The sequence below is a fragment of the Oryza brachyantha genome, chromosome 4, assembly GCF_000231095.2.
Source record: "Oryza brachyantha chromosome 4, ObraRS2, whole genome shotgun sequence".
Lineage (NCBI taxonomy): Eukaryota > Viridiplantae > Streptophyta > Magnoliopsida > Poales > Poaceae > Oryza > Oryza brachyantha.
The window spans coordinates 21,157,320-21,177,687 of record NC_023166.2 but is presented as its reverse complement, the minus strand read 5'-3'; the positions used below and the strand labels follow the sequence as shown (position 1 = coordinate 21,177,687).

At 40.2% G+C, this 20,368-nt stretch overlaps 3 protein-coding genes across 3 annotated transcripts; 1 reads left to right on the top strand and 2 right to left on the bottom strand.

The window, feature by feature from the left end:
* Positions 1 to 934: 934 nt before the first annotated feature.
* Positions 935 to 9,982, bottom strand: LOC102708153 (cyclin-dependent kinase 12-like). Its single transcript, XM_015836133.1, has 9 exons — positions 9,460 to 9,982; positions 3,702 to 3,887; positions 3,500 to 3,620; positions 3,094 to 3,228; positions 2,834 to 3,018; positions 2,496 to 2,602; positions 2,132 to 2,388; positions 1,988 to 2,055; positions 935 to 1,156 (listed from the first exon to the last, which is right to left on the bottom strand). The coding sequence occupies exons 1-7, from the start codon at positions 9,980 to 9,982 to the stop codon at positions 2,215 to 2,217; spliced, it is 1,431 nt and encodes a 476-aa protein (XP_015691619.1). The 3' UTR covers positions 935 to 1,156; positions 1,988 to 2,055; positions 2,132 to 2,214.
* Positions 9,983 to 12,220: 2,238 nt separating this feature from the next.
* On the bottom strand, positions 12,221 to 16,762 carry LOC102722208 (probable allantoinase). The gene is made up of 16 exons (XM_006652974.3): positions 16,561 to 16,762; positions 16,341 to 16,437; positions 16,105 to 16,222; positions 15,932 to 16,005; positions 15,488 to 15,564; positions 15,353 to 15,389; positions 15,095 to 15,180; positions 14,758 to 14,817; positions 14,496 to 14,641; positions 14,094 to 14,220; positions 13,695 to 13,850; positions 13,495 to 13,605; positions 13,236 to 13,346; positions 12,918 to 13,016; positions 12,598 to 12,733; positions 12,221 to 12,503 (listed from the first exon to the last, which is right to left on the bottom strand). The coding sequence occupies exons 1-15, from the start codon at positions 16,654 to 16,656 to the stop codon at positions 12,605 to 12,607; spliced, it is 1,524 nt and encodes a 507-aa protein (XP_006653037.1). The 5' UTR covers positions 16,657 to 16,762; the 3' UTR covers positions 12,221 to 12,503; positions 12,598 to 12,604.
* A 1,359-nt stretch (positions 16,763 to 18,121) lies between these two features.
* On the top strand, positions 18,122 to 20,360 carry LOC102721920. Its single transcript, XM_006652973.3, has 5 exons — positions 18,122 to 18,434; positions 18,563 to 18,616; positions 19,137 to 19,240; positions 19,863 to 19,901; positions 19,994 to 20,360. The coding sequence occupies exons 1-5, from the start codon at positions 18,359 to 18,361 to the stop codon at positions 20,129 to 20,131; spliced, it is 411 nt and encodes a 136-aa protein (XP_006653036.1). The 5' UTR covers positions 18,122 to 18,358; the 3' UTR covers positions 20,132 to 20,360.
* The last annotated feature ends 8 nt before the right edge of the window (positions 20,361 to 20,368 follow it).

Below are 20,368 nucleotides of genomic sequence, written 5' to 3'. Positions count from 1 at the left end.
GGAGAGGGGGAGATAGAAAGAGAGAAGGACAAAATAGTCACATTGTTAATTTTACTTCATGATCTCGTTACCAATATCAAAATTTAAATTTAAAAACTTAATTTTAAAATTGTTTTCGAGATTTTTCATCTTAGTTTTGTAAGCACTGACACTTAAATCGCTAAAAACAGAAATTTTAAAGTTTCAATCACAACTTGTTTTCTCGCTAGTACACCGATTGGTGTATTCTCAATGGAGCTAGCAGACACTGTTTGGTTATTGGGCTAGGCTGATCAATCATGAGTCGGTCGAACTACCCCACGCGACCACGCCGCTAGTCCGCCCGCGCATACCGCACTGCAGGGTGGTTGTTCCGATTCTTTAAAAAAAAACTAATCAGTACCTTTTTTTAAAAAAAACATTTACATGTGTGTTTTAGCAATCACAAAATTAACATTAAATTTAAAGTTAAAATTTAAATTTTAACTTATAAACACAAACGAAATCACCAGCCTAACACAAGTACTAGGGACGTCATCTGTCGCATAGAAAACATAAGCAAAGAGAATCTACATGCAAACCAATGACAAGATTCAAAACATAGTCTAAGGCCTTGTTTAGTTTACAAATTTTTTTTCAAAAACATCACATCAAAGTTTTGGACACATATTTGAAGTATTAAACATAGTCTAATTACAAAAATCTTTTGAGTCTAATTAATCCATCATTATCACATGTTGGTTACCGTAGCAATTATGACTAATCACGTTCTAATTAGGTTTAAAAAATTCGTCTCGTGATTTTCTCCATAACTATGTAATTAGTTTTAATGTTCATATATATTTAATATTTTATTTAGATATCCAAAGATTTGATGTGATGTTTTTTTTAAAAAAAATTTAGGAACTAAACAAAAAGCCTAACATCTAGATACGCAAGATCAGATTGCTTCCGCACCAAACCAATGCAGGCTTTGTATCTGTGCTTCCGACAGATGTACACTAAGATGGTGATAGAGATGTACAGCAAGCTATTCAAGTATATCAACTCGACATATATACAGTTGGTTGTTTGTTTTATATGCTTTTGATTCTATCGTATCTATCTGCAACAGTATATCAACTCGGTGTACCCGTTGCCACCTCCATCTTTTACAATCTTTGCTTCACTTCTTTACCTAAGAAAAATAAAGAAATGGATTAGAAATTGCTAACAGACTTATTAAGGGGGAAAAATCATGTGTGCTAGGTCCTGATGTTCAACGATGCCCATACTAAATCTGAAGCCCTATAGCTGCAATGCACAAGAGAGAAAGCAAAAGAAAGTTAATCGCCAGAAAAGACACTGCATACACATCGTATCCTAAAACATGCTCCTGGGTACTTTTAAGTGGCGGGTGCCTATGTAAAAACAAGATTCAGATACTTCACATGCTATACGTGGTCTTGACAGTTCAAGTAAGCTTCGTGAACAGAATTTATTGTAGGAAGCGAGATTTTCACAGCAAAATAGTTTTAAGAAATAATGGCATGTTCCGTTAGGACATCAAGTGAAAGACGTACGTAATAGACATAATGACATATAGTGCACAAAACAAATAGTTATGAGACAATCTAGAAATTTAAACTTCTTATACCTACCTAAGCAGAAGCATATGTCATGTTTCCTTTGTATGAGGCTATATGCGCGAACCATCCATCTACACCACGCACTCCAGTTTATCATGACCCAAGGCATATGAATGTGTTCGATCCTTAAATGTTACTGACACACTTTCTGTTAGGTTGTTGCTTATTATTGATACTGGATAGAAATCACTCGGCATATCTCAACTCCTTCAAAGTTCAAACATTCCCCAGGAGCCAAATCATCAATGAATAATAGTGTAGTTTGATTCATTAGGTCGGTTAAATACTAATTGAGAGAAGTTTTCTCGCATTTACCAAGAGAGTTCCAATGGGACAACAAAAATAACCATGAAAAATTGCTATATAGTTGCATATGTTACCTGAAAGATATTTACAAATGAACAGATTAATCCTCATCACCTTCACAGCCTATACTCTAGAGAAAGTCCTGCAAAGAAGTTGAAGAAACAAGTAAATAGGATGCATCATTGATCATCTATGTTTCAGTCTATAGAATTTGTTACCATTACAGCCACAGCAGACAAGCGATCGGTATCCTCTGGACTCGTCAATCTCTTCAGTACAACAGCCTTGCCTCCCCAACCATTCAGAAAATCGATCTCATCAGCACAACGTCCAGATCAAAGGGCGTAAATGATTCCTGGTATTCTTTCATTCTCCCTCTCATGAGATTAGCCAGATGGTTCAACTTTTCCTCCCGTGTTCCCAGAGGAGTTATGAACAGTTCACCGTATATCATGCCAGCAGAAAACATGTCGACCTAAATGGCAAAGAACAAAATGATATGGAATATGTTTTTTGAAAAAAATGTTGAAGTATGATGATCCACTTATCTTGCTTACTTAACATTTCAATCTCGCGACTAACCTTTTCATCGTGGCGTTTATCCATGTTGTTAATTTCAGGTGCACTGTAAGGAAAACTTCCATAAACTCCAGGAGCGAAACTCATATTTGGTTGCTGCTTCACTTTAGCTGAAAAAGGAAAGGCATAGTAAATACTTTATGATGCCAGATAACAGAATTCTTGACTCCTAGTTAAAAATAGGATAACACTTAACTTTAGGAGAATTATTTTATCGTTATATTCTCAATTTAAAAGTAGAGATTGAATTCTTACTACAAAAAATTAAATCAATAACTTAGTATCCTAACAGCTAGATATGCATACGATTAATATAAGTACAAAGCCCGAAATAATCTCACCGATTCCAAAGTCAGTAATTTTTATTGTTAGATCGTCTTCAATCAGTATATTTCCAGGTTTAATATCCCTGTGCACAACACCATTTTTATGCATGTAAGCCAACGCTTCAATGATTTGTTTGAAGATGTGATTACAGGTCTGAAAGTTGAGCTCCAATCTTCCATTCAGATACTTCTTCAATGACCTAGACAAGATTTTAAATGTTATTATGATGTAGTCCAACCTCCAATAAAACTTGCTGTAAATGAAATAGCAATACCTGGGACAATGCTTCATAGCAACAAACACATAACCAGTGGCATAGTGATGTCCTCGAGATAGTTTTGCTTCAGACCAAGCAAAGTATAGCTCAATAACATTTCTGTGGTGAAGCAAGGAGAGTATAGCAACTTCACTGCAAATGAGAAATATAAAAGAAAATTATAACAGTGTCCTCTTAACCAAAAAAAAAAAAACTTGAGCAACATATGGGCAAGCGTTTTCGAGTGTTGAGTCTTGGGTTCTTCCACCCACAAAAGAGTGAATCCTACACTTAGACTGTGTCATATAAAACTTTAAACCTAACTTCACGCAAGCAAGCGCTCACTAGTACTCACACTGTCACACACACAGAAGAGTGAACCCTACAAGTAGAAAAATTAAAATAAGAAAACAATAGATGGCACCTTGGTTCACAAAGAGGGTCCAGTATGAAAAAATGTTCTTGATTAATTTTCTTAACAGCGCAGCTGAATTTAGAAGCAAAACTTGACGAGCACTGGTAAACCGTTCCTTCCGTGCCTTTTCCTGCAATATATTATGTTAAACAGTTTTCTTTTAAATCATTAACACCACAGAAGTAAGGATGAAAATAAGAAGGAAACTCACCGATCACTTTCTCACGCTTGAAGTCCTTTTCGAAATTGATTTTGATGGGGAGAAATGATATATCGACACTTTGTTTCCCATGGTAATAAACTGGATCCTCTCCAAAACGTTGCTCAAGTGAATCATATTGGTTATCATCATTGTGAACCACATACAGACTTGTAGACTTCCATTGAACATTTAACCCTACATGATATGGGGTGAAATAATATAGAATTAGGGAAATGGAATACTGAAAAAGAAGATTGTTAGTCGTCAAGTCTGAAATTGTTATATATTAGTTCAGCGTGCAACATATATCCCATGTTAGCATCAAACACAACTTATAAAAAGTGTGGGAAAGCTCACAATCAAGCTGATCGATACACTAGCTAGAACTCAAAACGTTCGGGACCATTTGGATCCCTTCAATTAGAGGTGGATATAGAAATCTTTACATATACCAATTAGAGGCCCTCCTAGGAGCATCCATATTAATCATAGGAGGTAAAAGGCTAGAAATTCTCACGTAAATCAAAAAGGTAAGAAAGTGCCACATTAATCTGAGAAAAAGGTAAAAGATTAATTACATCCAATCATTATATCAATGGATCTTAACGGTGCAGATTTATGGTCGCCTTATGATGGACTCGTAAAGTGCATGGATGAGTTTAGTTTGGCATGCAATGGAAAAACATGACGTAATAAAATCTACTTTTTGAGAGAGAATGATAAAATGTACTAAATATATTTATAGCAGGCAACAGGAAAAGGAGTTTGATTGGAATTCTACTCAAAAGTTGTGCATGCACACAAATGGCTGGATAGCCTCAACTGATATGCCATCGAACAATAGTCTGAATAGGATACAAACCAACAACAAATTTGAAAAGCTTGTGCTGGCATTCAAACCAGCTTTAAAAGTTAGAAATTCTCATATTAATAAAAAAAATATACAGCTTCCCACATTAATATGGTAACAAAAACATCTCGACCATCCAGAATTTCAAACTAAAAGTTAGAAATTCTCACATTAATGTACAAAAGGAAAACATCTCAACCATCCATTTTTTATTAATTAACATAATAAGCAGAGTTCGATTTAGAGTTTCGAATACATTGAATCCATCAAGAAAGCTAACCATATTCGACCAAAAAAAAACATGAACCCACATTAAGCTTATTGAAGTAGAGTCCATATAGGTAAATCAAATTACAATACAAGAAAATAAAAGGCATTTACATGCATTCAAATGCACGGTCTCTTATCGAGCGAAGGTTAATGAATAGAGCATTTTTCCTATCCTTGAGTAGGTATCACTATTTTCTATGTAACATTTAATACCTTCTAGTATCTAAGGTACCAAGAGGTATTAAATTTTACATAGAAACAGTGGAACCTCCTGGTACCTCCTCAATGATGGTAAAATTGCTCTAATGAATAAATTTTTTTTTGAATAGTAAGGTAGAGGAGACTCTACCTTGTTGCCATTTCATTGATAAAATGGGGTGGTGTTACAAGTAGAAATTAGGGGTGGGAAGGAGAGGAAGAAGAGAGCTATACAAAAAGGAGAAAAAAGAGCAAAAAAAGCTTAAAAAAGATTTGGTTCTGGTTCTTGTTCTTGGTCTCGATTCTGACCCTGATCTTGGTTTTGATTTCCCTTAGTGATGTTGATTTAGCCATTGTCTCAGTTTTTCTTTGGTCGACATGTTGGCTCGATTGCTCCATAGTTCTAGGGTCTCTTTTGTCTGACGAAGTACAATAGATGTTTGTTCTGTTTGGTGCTCAAAAATCCTGCAGTTTCTTGATTTCCAAAGCGTATACGCACATGTTGCAAACCAGATTGGTTCTATTCCTTTGAGGCTGTTGTTGCCGGCTATGACTTGCTCCAGAAAGTGGCTTATCGAGCTTGATTTGTTTGCTAAATTCAAAAGGTGCAGCTTTTCCCAGAGCTGAGTTGCTGTTTTGCATCTGAGAATGATGTGATCCGCAGTTTCCAGAGTTGGGCATAAGTCACAGTGTGGGTTGTTGTCCCATTTCTTCTTTGTCATATTTGCCTTGGTGTTTAATTTGTCTCTGTAGGATAGCCATAAGAACATTCTGCAGGTGTTGGGTATGGTTCTTATCCAGATGTAACTAATTGGGATCCAAAGTGTACCTTGATATGTCATCATTTGGTATAAACTGTTGGTGGTAATTTTTGCAGTGGGGTATAGCATTTCTCTATTGTCTAATAGTGTTCCATTAGGGTTATAATTTGTGATAATCAGTTTCAGTTCCTCCGGTTCTTGTTGGGCTTGGGCTGATAGGTTTGGGTGCAAGATGATGTTCCACGTCTGGTCTTGGAATTGTGATTGTACTGTGCACTCTTTATCTTGGGCAAATGAGAATAGAGTTGGGAAGGTAGTCATGAATCGAGTTGTTGTCCAGTTATCTTTCCAGAACAAAATTGTGTTGCCATTCCCTAGCTTTGTTTATGTAACTGGGATCAGCTTATTGATGTTTGATCTTATGAGGTTCCAGCTGGGGGTGTCATTTGTTTTTGGTTGGGTGGGGATGCTGTTCTGAATATATTGTTCCCTAAACCATTTTCCTGCAGGTTTGTCCAGCCCATTGATGATTTGGTTGCCTGCTTTCATAAGAAGGGCGAGGTTATGTATCCTAATATCTTTGATTCCCAGTCCTCCATGTGTTTTGGGTAGTACAACTGTTTCCCAATTTACTAGGCACTGCCCCCCTTTAATTGTTTTTTCGCCTTTCCGTAAGAAGGCTCTTCTGAGTTTGTCAACTGCTTCAATGGATTTTTCTGGCCACGGCAGCAGGCCATGTAGTAGGTTGGTATTGCTGATATTACCGAGTTTATCATTGTGATGCGTCCACCATTTGACAGAGGAAGCCAACCAGCCAGCATTTTGTCTATCTTTGATATAAGTGGCATTAGCATGTTATGGGAGATTTTTGTTCTTGCTAGTGGCAGACCCAGGTATTTACACGGTAAAGTACTTATTGGACACTGGAGTATTTGCGCTGCCCTTTCTGTCTCAGCTGCATTTAGGTGGATGGGCACTAGGGTGCTTTTATGATAATTGATTTTTAGTCCCGAGAACACTGCGAAGGAGTCTAAAAGTTGTTTAGTTATTGTTGCTTGTTGTCTAATGAATAAATGGATGTTGTTCCTAAGAGTGGATTAAGACAGGGTGATCCATTGTCTCCATATCTTTTTATCTTATGTATAGACAGGATATCGACTATGCCACAAAAAGTTGATGCAGATGGTAGTTTGGAAGGGGTGTGTACAAGTCGAGGTGTGCCACACATCAATCATCCTTTTTTCCTTGATGATTCTCTAGTGTTTATGAAAGCAAATCCGGCTGCTGCTGATAAGTTTGGGCAAAAATCTGGATATTTACAAGAGGACCTCAGGGCATCAGATAAATAGTAAGACATCAGTTATGACGAGTTGCGAGTTACAGCATTTCTAGAAGAGTATTTTTCCCATTCTTGAGGAGGTACCATAAGGTACCACTATTTTCTATGTAAAATTTGGAGGCAATTTTACCATCCTTGAAAAGTACCTCAAGGTACTAAGAATTTTAGTACTAACTTTTGGTACCTTAAGGTACCACACTTTTTACACTAAAAAGGATGATACCTTAAGGTACATTTTTAAGAATGGTAAAAAAACTCAAAATTTGATACCTTCTAGTATCTAAAGTACTAAGAGATACCAAATTTTACATAGAAAATAGTGGTACCTCATGGTACCTCCTTAAGGATAGAAAAAATGCTCTTTCCAGAAGGCATAGAGCCCAGGTTTTGCAACTTCTAGCAGTTTCTAATGATGCAAGGAATGAAAATATTTAGCCTGGCGGTTTATATAGGTGAATGAAAGACGAAGATGTTTGAATACCTCGAGCAAAGGATATGATATGAAATTCAGGGGTGGCAGGAAAAACTTTATCAAAGGAAAGGAAAGCAATCTTGATTAAAGGTGTAGCCTAGGCCATTCCAACACAAGCAATGTTGTGTTTTGGTCTTACAAGTGTTTTCTATGAGCAGCTCTGTTCTCTCATTGGGCGCTACTGGTGGAGCCAATTAGATAAGATGAATAAAATTCATTGAGTCTCATGGGAGAAGCTCATAAGAACAACGAAAGATAGTGGCCTGGGGTTTAAAGATTTGCATATTCTCAACCTAGCCATGCTTGCCAGATAGGTATGGCACCTCTCAAATTTTCTAAACTCTTCGTATACACAAGTTTTGAATCTCGTGAGAGATGTGCTGCATGCAAAACCAAAAAAAGACATGCAGTCATATGCATGGAGATCAATTCTCAAAGAACAAAAACTAGTTTAAGGTGTAATATGGGGAGTCGGAGATGGCTCAAGTATTAATATATGGCATGACCCATGGGCCATGGATACCAAGACGATCGACACTAAAACCAATTTCTCGGAGAGGGCAAACCCACAAACTATTCTAATTAAAGTTCCGGATTTGATTAAAGTACTGGAGCCTTGGATGAGGCCCTAGTCAATAATATGTTTTGTGCAGAGGATGCTGAGTTAATCCTGTCGATTCTTGTACATAAGCAGACTAAAGACTTCCTGGCATGGTTTCCTCATTCAAAAGGAATTTTCTCTGTTAAGTCATCTTATAAGGTGTTGGAGTACGCATCATTGGCTGGTTTGGATGGTGGTGTTTCAGAGGAACAAGCCGATGTCAATTTTTTTTGGAAAATAATCTGGAAATTTGACATGCCTAATAAAGTTTTAAAACATTATTAGGATAGCTCACAACAGTTTGCCCATGCGCACTAACAGCTGTAGGAGGGGAGTTGATTTGGATACCAGATGCCCAGTTTGCAAACGCTTTGATGAATATAGTGGGGACTGTTTTTTCAACTGCAAATTTGTCAAAGAGGTTTTCGAGAGCGCTTAATATGGAGAGATTTGTTCTGGTCCAACAAAAAGTATCTTGAGGTACCGATACCTCTCGATACCAAACCATTTTTCACTATTAGATCTAGCTGAGCAGGATGAGCATTGTTAGATCCAACGATCAGAAACGATTTGGTACCATGAGGTATCGGTACCTCAAGGTACTTTTGTTAGACCGGAGTAAATCTCTAATATGGAAGATAATAGGCTGCTGTTGAGAAGCTGTTATTCAGCAGAAGAAATACTGCACTGTGTTTGGGATAGGGAAGGAAAGGCAATTGAAAAGCACGATCACATTGTGGCAATGATGGTCCACAAGGAATAAAGTAAATGCCGGTGAAGTGAGGAAAAATGCTATGAATATTTGTCGATCAGTTGACTATGGATGTCTTGAATTCTCAACATTAGTGAAGAAAGAACATGTTCCAGTATGCAAAAGACAGGAAGCATGGCAAAAGCCAAATGATCCATTCTTGATTCTTGAAGATTAATACTGATGGCTCTTTTATTCAAGACTGTAAAATGGATGGATTGGGATGTGTAATTCACCACGGGAAGGGGAATGCTGTTGCCGCAAGCGGCTGGAAGTTGACAAGGTTGCAGAATGTTTTTCATGCAGAGATTGAAGCGTGCGACCAGGGTCCTAAATTGGCATCCGTTCCAATTTAAAGCAAGTTGGTTGAAGTTTCACTAAATGCGTACATATGCTTAAGTCGCACAAATCAAGTTCAATAATGTCAGATGCTTCACTAAATGCGTACATATGCTTAAGTCGCACAAATCAAGTTCAATAATGTCAGATGCTTCTGTAGAATTTAAACATGGTTTTAATCCGTACCTTGGGCAAGCTCGTAGAAACGAAGGATTGCCCGGTTCTTAAGTGGGATGATCTCGAGGTTGATGTAGTGGCTTCCTTCAAGTGATCCGACCTCAATGCTGCGCTGCTTACCGGTGGCCTGGCTTAATGGAATTGACGCGATACACTCCGAATGACTCGCCACTTTCAGAATCAGCTTCTCGACCGAGCCCGATGGGCGGGAGGCCGTGGTGTTGGCGGGAGCCACCGCATCGGGCCCATCCGCAGGCTGCGGCGGGGACGACTCCCAGTCCAAGCCGGTGCCGAGGCGGAGCTTCTCCACGTCCGGACTAGCCGGTTCGAGGGCCAATCCCTTGCCTCCCGACGCCGGTAGCGACTCCGTTGCGTCGGCGGAGGTGATCACCGCATCCCCAGCCGCAGGCCTTGACGGAGAGGACTCCCAGCTAGGCACGAGGCGGTAGCGGTACGTGCCGACGGTGCCGTTGCAGACCGTCTCGAGGAGGAAGATGACTACTCCTTCCTCTCCTCCCGCCCCCTCCTGCATTGTCGAGTCGGAGGTTGGATTTGGATTTGGGGGAGAGAAGCGAGGGGAGGAGGAAGAAGGAGGATGCCCTGGCTACGGATTTGGATTTTTGGCGAGGGGAGGAGGAAGAAGGCGGAAGATACAAATTGTTTTGATTCTAGAAGGGAAAAGAAGCGCGATCGCTCAACGAATCTTTGTCGTACTCATGCCTCTCCCAACGAATCAACGATGCACGATGTCGCCACGCAGGCACGCAGCCCTATCAACGGCTGAAGCAGCCCTTTGTTTTCGTTGATTCTTTTTGAACCATTTCGAGCTATTTTTAAACGGACGGTGTTTCAGTACGAAAGAAATGTTCCAGTGTTCACCGAAAAGTGTTTCGGCTATTAGAACGATGAAACACAATTAAAACATACTTTTCGTTGAATATTATAAAATTCAAGTTTTAATCTATTAAAACATTAACATGAATTATTTATCAAAGGATAAAATAAGGTATTACCAAAAAATCGTTCTAACATTTTGATCTAATACAACTAAATATTAAAAAAATTGATTGAAACATCAAAAATATCACTATGGTAGATTTGGCTCTTTGTTCTCTCTCGGTCACTCTCTCTGTTCAAAACAAATGGACGTAACATATCCTACTACTACCAATCTAAACACGAGAAAATTGTATATCAACCATCGTAAAAGAATGGATTCGCTAGAATACCATTACTAAAATAGTTTTCGCTGAAATGTCATTTGTACACTTTGATATTTTGCTATTTTCATCATTTTAGGCTGATAAAAAAGAGTTTACTCTCCTTTTAGAATTTTTGGCCAAAACTGCCCATATGCTTCAACACCGACGTGGTGGACGGCGGCAACCTCGACAGCCGAGGGCGGCGTGATGGACGGCGGCGGCCTCGCCGACGCGGGCGGCGACGGGGCAGAGGCGCGGTGGGGGCAGGCAGATGCGACGGCGCGGTGGGTGGCTCCGGTGACCTGCATACACGCATGCACGGGGACGAGAGGTGAGGCCAGTGGAGCCGACGCCGGCGGGGGCGACTCCGGCTGCTGCGGGAGAGGAAGGGCGGCGGAGACGTGGGGACGCGTAAGGCGCGGAATACGCAACTAGTCGACGCCGCCGGCAGCCGCAAGCGGTGAGCTCGACGCCGGCGAGGCGGGCGCCAACGTCGCCTCGCCACAAAAAAGAAGACCGATCGATCTGTGTTCGTGCGACCGAAAGGAAAAAGAAAGAACGGCCAGGGGCAGATTTGGAACAAAAAAAATTGTAAAAAAGAAAAAAAATAATTTTTCAGCCCACTTAAACAATGAAAATGGAAAACTAGCAAATCATACCACCGTTTGGCATTCTAATGAAGCCCATTTTAGTAATGGTATTTTAGCGAATCTTTTTTTTTTCGACGGTAGATATGCAATTTTCTTATCTAAACGTACCTCTGTTGATATGTCATATTTAGTATTAGGGTTTTTTTGCAGAGGGAGTAGCTATGAAAGAACATTATCAAAGTATTTAGTGAAACATCTTAATCTAACACATGGAAAAACAAAAAAAAATATTGGTTGAAACATTAAAATATCCGATGTAACTTTAATTGGTGTTCACGTTAAACAGGCACAATGTTTTAGTGAATAGAGTAGGCAAGCAGCAGAGACTTGTTAGAGCATCTTAAAAAAATGCTAATATTTTACTTTCTAAAAATCTGTATTAGGTTCATTAAAAATATTAGGCTTCTCTAACAGAAATCTAAAAATGAATAACTTGTATTAGTAACACATATTGTCGTCTCAATTTTAGGATATAATTAAGTTAATTTTAGACATATGTAAATATTATGAATGAATTTGGTAATCTGTTGGAGATATATTTTTTAGCCTAATTTCCAAAATTAAGCTATAAGGATCAATTTTAGAAATCTTTAAAGATGCTCTTAACGTTAAGGAGGAATTGGTGCATGCGGTTACGTTGTGTGAGAGACGAGCGTGAAAAGCGGAACTTCATGTGTGCAGCCAGGCCAGTCACTAGGCGCCTGATTTATTGTTAGTATTTTATAAATAATATTTTGTATAGATATTTTTAGTGATCTACAAACCAATGCTGAAAAATAAACTACGATCAAAAAATCCTAAAATTAACTCTAGATTTAAGGTTAAAATTTAAATTTTAGATTATAAACATAATCGTTGGCGAAAAGATGGAGAGTGCAAACATGCGTAAACAGACCAACTTGCACAGGGGACACGTGTTTATTCTAATCCATCTACATAAACAGCTGACAGTGTGGTTGACTTCTACTTCCACGTAAACTAGATTACATGAGTATCTTAATAATAGAAAAATATAATCACGGTACGCTGTTCACATGAAGCACAATGTAGCACAATCGAATTGAGAGTGGTACATAACAATGGAAGAGCTGGGCTAAATTATACACAGGGACATCGCCATTTGATGTTTGTCACAAATCAAAATGTGTAGAGCATACGATCGTATACACTACAAATCAACAACTGTAAGCTCTGGATTCACCTGAAATACAAGAAGAGAAGCAATATCTTATGTATTAACCTGAATATTTTCGATACTTGTGTATTGTGATCTAAACAAAAAGATCTCACTACACCTGAACTTTATTTTGCAAGGATTGGAGCACCACAGGCAGCCTTTGCGTGCTTGTCTTCAGCGAACACAAGATTCCCACCAACAAAGGTGGACAGTACCTTCCCTGAAAGCTGCCTACCCAAATATGCCGAAATATTCTGCAAAATATGAAATAAACTTCAGTCATACAATACAGACTTCACATATAAAACGTGACCTTCAGTTCGTAGCATTTGTTAGCAGATGAATCTGAGTGATCCACAGCTCGGACTGTTGTTGCAAGTAGGGAAAAGGCTATCACAAACGGTTGAAGCTTTAAAGGGCTCGAGTTAGAAAACAAACCCGATGCTTATGGTAGACAGCATGGCTGTCATCAAGATGGAATTGCGCCTCAGGTTTCCATACCACAATATCAGCATGGTATCCTGGCAGAATAGCACCCTAAGAAAATCAACTGAGTTTAGTTACTTTGTAGTATACTAATGTGTATTGTATCGAGTGAGAGATCAGAAGATGATTTGAACAAATGTGAAAACATTAAACATGACCATTAGCTGGTTTTTAAGTTACACTAGTGTCATCCAGTAAGAACAGTACTAGTATAGTACAATTATGCCATTAGTGCATTTTCTGTTCAAACAAATGACATTAGCCCATTACCTTTTTCTTTAGTCCTGAAAGCATAGCAGGCCTTTCGCTCCACCATGATGCCAGTTGATTCAAACTGATACCGTATTTTTTTCCATACGACCATGTTACAGGGAGAACAAACTGAAAATGGTTATACAAAAACTAATTACTATTCAAGCACAATCTGGAGGCATTCACACTTCACTGGTTTAGCATTACGATTTTACTCAAAATGTTACTTGGCTCTCTTGACACAGTACGTTTATTCATTCATGTGTTAAAATCGCACCTGCAAAGATGATATGCCTCCCCATGCCCTTAAGAAGTTACCTTCCTCCATGAGTTTGAGATCAGGAGCTGATGGCGAATGGTCTGAGCTCAACATGTCTATGTGACCATCCTGATGTCAGTCATATAATAGCTGGCCAGTTAGCCTAGAACAGTTTACTAAAGATCACCAAGTCAATTGTAATAAGAAGAATGGCATACAAGCAGAGCTTCCCAGAGATTATCCCTGTTGGTTGAATCGCGTATAGGAGGAGCACATTTAAAACGAGTATCTCCATCAGGAATTTCTTCAGCCGAAAATGCCAGATAATGGGGACAGGTTTCTATACTAACCCTTGCACCATTTTGTTTTGCATCCTACAACCATAAATTGGACCAAGAAAACCTATAAGTCATTTTGAATAAATTGTACTGCGCATAAGCTTTTTCATCAACAATAAATAATTAGTTCAGGTAAGCAATGTAAAATTCTCAGAAATGAAGAAATGAAGTATCATTTCGTGTGCCTGAAATAAAGCTTTATTTCTCGACTTATCTAGGGCACAAAATAGATGTATCATGAATAAGTGCTGGTCTATCGATTTAATAATGACACCATACCTTAAGAAGCCCAAGAGAAGTTTTTGAATCTGAGAGATGAACTATGTGAATATGAGCTCCTTCTGACCGACCCCCTACCTCCGTATCCTTCATTGCACGTTGCAGATCTCTGATCGCTGCTTCCTCCCTAGATATAGATGGCAATTGCATTAGGAAAGTTTGAAGTTACAATCAACCTGGTGAAAAAAGATTCGAGTGCTTTGATTCTTTTCAGTTATGGTTGTGTTATGCCATTTTTACACAGTTGTATACTATGTATTTAAAGCATAATGCCGTGGTATTCTCATTGCTTTATTGCACATATACTTTCCATACGGCCATAGTCTAAAATCAGAAATGTGCATTCTAATTAACATACAGGCTAGAATATGATTCACTCAGGCAATAGGTGACTCAAATTACCATGCTGGTGGTCTAGACTTAAGATATGTCATATATGCTTTAGGATCTAATTCACCATCGAGCCCATCTTCAATCTGATCATCGGGTATGCGTTCCGCATGGATAAGTAATGGCCTTTTGTACTTTGCCAATGTAACCAGGCCCTCCTACAGTACAAAACAGGAATATGAACTCTTCAGGGAGTTGATAAGCTAAATTATGGAACTCTTGTGATCACAAGGTAATACAGGCGATATACAATTGAATTGTCGAAGCAGCGCACCTCAATATGAGTTGAATTTGTCATGGGGAAGTCATTTATACCCGAGGGGCACATAAAAGACTAAATCAAGGGGAAAAAAGAGATCAATCAGTGTATCATTCTATCATATGCTTATTTGAACTTTTGAAGTAAAGGAGAATAAACAGAATGAGATAATAGCACGACCAATACGTGACAATGACATGAAAGGGACGTGAATAAACCTGTGGGAATCCTAGTACTAATTTTCTTCCAGATCCTTTCAATCTGACAGTACTAACTTAACTTGGAGCTTTGCATGCCAGGAACTAAGGCTTCTTAAACAACTTGAGTAAGAACAGTAGAAGTATAGACAAACCTTGAGCCCTAGGACGCCTGCATTTAGTAGACTCTCTAATGCACTTGGATTTAAGGCATTCTCTGGAACGAGGCCTCCCCAGAACCCTGTTTGAAGAAGCAGACAACTCAAAAAAGTCAGGCTATGAGACACGTTTAGATTCAGGATTACTGTTCAGGGAAACAAGGTTATGGTGGATGAACGGTTTTTACTGCCCTGGTTCTCTACTTGCTAATGTGCAATGATACTGAAACGTGTAAATATTGCATTGCAACTTACCTACATCAACGTATAGTTTATCCTTAGCTGCGTCCACCTGATAATCAAGCATGTAATGTCAGTGCTGACTATAGAGAAGCATGTAGCGATTTGGCATGTTGTACGATGATACTGATATGATGAAGAAACTCCGACCTTCAGCTTGAGAGTTTCTTCAGAAACAGTTGAAGGGTGGCTATTAAGAGGCATGTCCACTAGTGTTGTTATGCCACCTGAAATGAACAAACCGTAAAATTTTGAGCAAAAAGTTTGATCCCTTTCTGTTCTTGAAAAGAAAAAAAAAAGTCGATTGCTTCCTACTATCTCGACCTCAAGTCTCAGTCCAAGCGTACTAAAAAAAATAAACAAGCATCTCCAGTTGCAGTATAGTATTCAGAACATTTCCCACTTGCGAAGGATGTTTCAGTACCGAATTCAGAACAACTCCAACATGAGAGGGATATAATAACTAAGAAGCATGCCTTATTTAGACCATCTCTGAAATTAGTAGGCAAGGATTAGCTTCATTTAGATTGATGACCCACATGCTAATGAGGCCTAACTCGATTTATATTGATAATGACTGATATAAAGTTGCACCTGCAGCTGCTGCTCTTGTTCCAGTAGAGAATCCCTCCCACTCAACTCGTCCGGGCTCATCAAGATGCGCGTGCCTGAAACCAGAACAGTGCAGTCACAGTCACATCACTAGTTTCAAACTTCGGAGCAATCGTTTCAGAGATTCTTTGAGGTTGGTAGAGATCGAAGCCTACACGTCGATCAGTCCGGGCATGATAACCGCGTCACCGTAGTCCACCACCGGTCGCCGGAGAAGGAAGCTCCGGTAATCCCCGACGGTGATCGCGTTGATCAGCCCTGCCTTCACCTCCACTGCACCCACACCATTTATCACAGGAATCCATCAGCGACATGGGCTCACTCACTCGCACACTCTGAAAAAAAACTCAAACTCATCAGTCGGTCCACTTGTCGACGACAGCACGGCAACCTGCGGCGGGGCCGACCCGGCCGAGCGTGACGACGCGCTCGCTGGCGATCCAGAAATGGTCGTGGGGGAGGAGGCTGCACCCCTCGCCGCCCATACTCTGCAAGACACGACAGGGATTCTCCTCAGCTTCCTCCTCCACGGGATCACAGATTCGCGTACCGGGAAGGGAAGGGAAGGGATGGCAACGGGCGGTTTTGTCGGGAATCCCCCCGGCCGAGACCTTGGAGAAGGGCGCGCGGTAGAGGAGCGCGGCCGCCAGCGCCGCCGCCACCGCCAGCAGCGGCAGGACCCGGCCCTTCGCCGCCGCCGTAGCCATCGTCGTCGTCGTCCTCCTCCTCCTCCTGAGTCCCGACGCGACCCTGTCCCTTTCCGCGCTCGCTGCGTCCCGTGGGCTGCGCCTCCACTGGCCTTGGCGACTTGTGCGGGACGCTGACGTGGACGCGGGCCATGCGGATGCGGTATCTGAGTCGGGGAGGAGTGAATCTGCGCGCCCGGTGCGGTGGACTGGCTGGACAGGATATTCGCGTGGGGCCCGCCTGTCGGTGACGGTCCGTCTACTGGGCCGGGAGCAGGGAGGCGATGCGGACGGTCCAAATTCCGTTCTGTTGCGTTGTGTGAGGTGATCCAAGTGGCTTGAACCTTTGGGAATCTCCACCTTTTAGCACTCCTCTTCGGTTTTTAAATTTCGATTAATAAATTCGAGATTCCTTTTAAATTTCGATTAATAAATTCGAGATTCCTCGTGGTAGCCGTGAAGGGGTGGGTGGGTGTGACGCGGCTGTGGAGATGAACGGCGCTCATTGGCTGCTCCGGGTTTGAAACGTCGCTGGATAAAAACAGGAATTAAGGTTTAAATAAATAACACAAACCCAAATTACTCCGTACTTTGTCACTATTACATGCTCTTGTATTACGATGAATCCACGCCATTGAAGCTGCGGTAAAAGAGCATTGTTGTGTTTTTGTGGGAGATGTGTATGAGTGATTCACACAACATGAATGTGAGGGTAAGGCTTTTTTCACCGCAATATTTCATCACGTGGTGTCCAATAGTTTTTATATGATCAAAACATGTTTTAAAATATATATTTTGTACAAATTCAATCGTAACATAATAAACATTAATTACATAGTTTTTAAAATAAGACGAATAATTAAATATGTATTAAAAATCAATGATAACATTTATTAAAATACTAATAGAGTAATTAAGTTCCTAGTGAGAAATGACATCAGCTAAGAAAATCTCATCTTGAAAAAAGAGTAGTTGCACACTTGCACGTATTAGCAACGTGATTAGCACGTAGTCTCAAATTACTACTACTTGCTCCAAATACAACTTACCACCGAATATGACACATCAAATGCCCTGAACGTGACACGTTCTAATAGAATGTGTTATATTCGTAAGGTTTCTATATTTTGGAATATATGTCAAACTTAGAAGGAGAGCAACAGCACCAAATCCTATATAGCTAGTCTCACATGTGGTTAATACGAAACGACACACGGGTGTCCGTTGGTTATTGCAAACAAACAATAATATATGAATAAAAAACTTATAAATGTATTCTTAGTGATATAAATGTTAAAGGTGAAAAATAAACTTTGGTGAAAAAACTAAAATCAATTTTAAATTTAAAGTTAAAATTTCAAATATAGGGTTAAAAGCATAAGCACGAATGAAATATGGGTGCATGGGTTTTCGATAATTTACATATTTACCCTTGAGAAATTACAATTCTGGGAGGTCCTTTGTGATAAATTTACAGAGCAGCGTTCCGTTCCGTCCCCTTGTGTGGAACCAAACGGAGCGCAAGCCGAACAAAACGCCGACGCCGCCGCCGCCGCTCCACCTCCTCTTCCTTCTCCTTGCCTTCCTCTCGTCGCCTCGCCTCCGCCTCCGCGCTCACCGGGACGACGACGCCGAAGCCGAAGCCTGCGCCCTCCACGACCCCCGCCGACCGTGCGAGCCCCGGAGCAACTGGCGTCCAGGGGGAAAGGGGAGGCGAGCCGCGATGTTCTCCGGCGAGTGGACGCCGCAGTGCGGCGGCTGCTGCACCAAGAAGTACGCAAGCCTCGTCCAAATCCCATGTCAGTTCCGCCGCCCAACTTGTCTCCCTCTCTCTCGCACGAGTCACGGTAGAGGATTTGGTTTCGTCGTCACTGACCCTTCGTTTCCTTTCCTTGTGCCATTTTGGTTCGGGGGTTTGGATTCGCAGGGCGGGTCTTCTGCAAGAAGGGGTGCGACGCGGACGGCGACACCTGGGACGAGTGTGAGTATTATCATCCTGCGATTGCTTCATCCGCTCATTACTCAATTTTGGTTTTGTTCGTCGTCGATGTTCCTTAGGATGAAATATTTAAGTTATGCTATCTGTGGATGTTCTTGTGAATAGGTAGAAAATTAATTTTAGTCATGCATGGTTGACCCTGTTAGTGGAAATTTTGTTGTACACTTCAGTGGTATTTGGTTTAATATTGGTCACAACAATCATGGTTAAGAAAATGGCGCCCTCTAGTTAGTGGAGTATAGTGATAGTTTTTTAAAAAAATTGCAGTATTATTTGTGCTGATGGTTGTGATAATGAGCATGTTTACACTGGATTGTTGTTTCTTAGCTTGCTCAGAGGTTTGAATTGTTTTCCAATATTCTGTTTGTGCTGTATGAGCATTTTATTCCTTTTGTTGATTCTAATCTCTGCGAAGTGTCATGATTCAGCTGTATATGGATTTTCTTGGCTTAAAATTTCTGCTATTCTAGCACAGTTACCTTACCTGCCATAAAATTCTCAGGCGTAGGTAAATGCACTGAAATATGCTACAAAGATCCTGTTTTGGAAGATCGTCAGTGGAGTGCATATATCGATCGGTCTCCAGGACAGGATAGCTACTCCTTGGTGAGTTTCTGATCTGTGTGTAACATCTTCTAACTGCTTCACATGTTCTATCATTTTTTCATTCAAACGCGCAATATGTTTTATCCTTAATTCCAAATTCCTTTTACTGAAAGGACTGTGGTGTGGGATAACCCATTTGATGGCATTTAGACCTTGTGCTGCTGTTACAGCGAGAGGTTTAGCTGGCATTATGTTTACAGAAATTATAATTGTCCTCACGCAATTACTTGACCATAAACAAGAAGTTGAATGTTCATATCTGCTCTGAAAAATACGCATCTTTATCATTTATGTCATGATGGAATAGAATTTGCTGTGCTAATTGATTTTGAATGCAGACCATTAGTTGTTTACTTGTTTCTACAAGATTCCACATACCTTTCGCATGATATCACCATAAACGTTGATATATCTGTCCGCTCTTGTACAGTCCGTACAATCATTTAGTAGTCGATTTTTAGTGCTCTCATTTATTTTACTGAAACAAAGAATATTTAGTAGTCGATTTAGCTCCCCAGGCAAATCATTTGGCAAAACAATGATCTGAGTCAATCAAATCAGTCATGATATAAGTCTACCACAATGATATAATCGTTAACATATCCACATTTCTTGTCTTCAGGAGTGCTTCAATGCGTGTGTTTCTGGATGTGGTTTTAGGGTATGTAATGAAACTCTCAAGAATGGCATATACTTTGGTGCTCACTATACCTGTATTCACAATTATTCCCTTTGTTTTATTTTGTGTGATAGTTTGACATACCAGCAGAGAAAGTTGAGCAGATCAAGCCAAACAGGCCATCCAAGCCACCACCACCTCCTGTAGTAGAACGCCCCACAAGTTCAGAACCTGTTGTGAAGGGCAACGACGTGCCTTGCACCTCAGCATAGTCTATGCGCTCAGCAGACAATTTTGTGCAACTTTTGGTGCTTCTTTCTGTCAGATTGTCACCCTGTATTTTTTTGGGTGTTCCATTGCACCTTATGCTTGAAATTTGCAGTGCAACTTAGCCTGGGCTAGAATGCTAACAAGATCTTCTTAATGATAAAATATCAAATCTTAACTATTTGTATTTATATGTGTTTATTCACCCCCACACTGCATTCTTAATTCTCACCGGCAGATAC

What these genes read in the sequence shown, in the direction of transcription:
- LOC102722208 (XM_006652974.3), bottom strand. Translation starts at nt 16,656, where the DNA reads ATGGCTACGGCGGCGGCGAAGGGCCGGGTCCTGCCGCTGCTGGCGGTG. An exon ending in CCGGGTCGGCCCCGCCGCAG is followed by an intron (nt 16,223 to 16,340) that starts GTTGCCGTGCTG and finishes GTGTGGGTGCAG; the next exon opens with TGGAGGTGAAGGCAGGGCTG. An exon ending in CTGTCTACCATAAGCATCGG is followed by an intron (nt 12,734 to 12,917) that starts GTTTGTTTTCTA and finishes CATATTTTGCAG; the next exon opens with AATATTTCGGCATATTTGGG.
- LOC102721920 (XM_006652973.3), top strand. Translation starts at nt 18,359, where the DNA reads ATGTTCTCCGGCGAGTGGACGCCGCAGTGCGGCGGCTGCTGCACCAAG. An exon ending in AAGCCTCGTCCAAATCCCAT is followed by an intron (nt 18,435 to 18,562) that starts GTCAGTTCCGCC and finishes TTGGATTCGCAG; the next exon opens with GGCGGGTCTTCTGCAAGAAG. An exon ending in GACAGGATAGCTACTCCTTG is followed by an intron (nt 19,241 to 19,862) that starts GTGAGTTTCTGA and finishes TCTTGTCTTCAG; the next exon opens with GAGTGCTTCAATGCGTGTGT.
- LOC102708153 (XM_015836133.1), bottom strand. Translation starts at nt 9,982, where the DNA reads ATGCAGGAGGGGGCGGGAGGAGAGGAAGGAGTAGTCATCTTCCTCCTC. An exon ending in GCTATGAAGCATTGTCCCAG is followed by an intron (nt 3,019 to 3,093) that starts GTATTGCTATTT and finishes AATCTTGTCTAG; the next exon opens with GTCATTGAAGAAGTATCTGA. An exon ending in ATAAACGCCACGATGAAAAG is followed by an intron (nt 2,389 to 2,495) that starts GTTAGTCGCGAG and finishes TTTGCCATTTAG; the next exon opens with GTCGACATGTTTTCTGCTGG.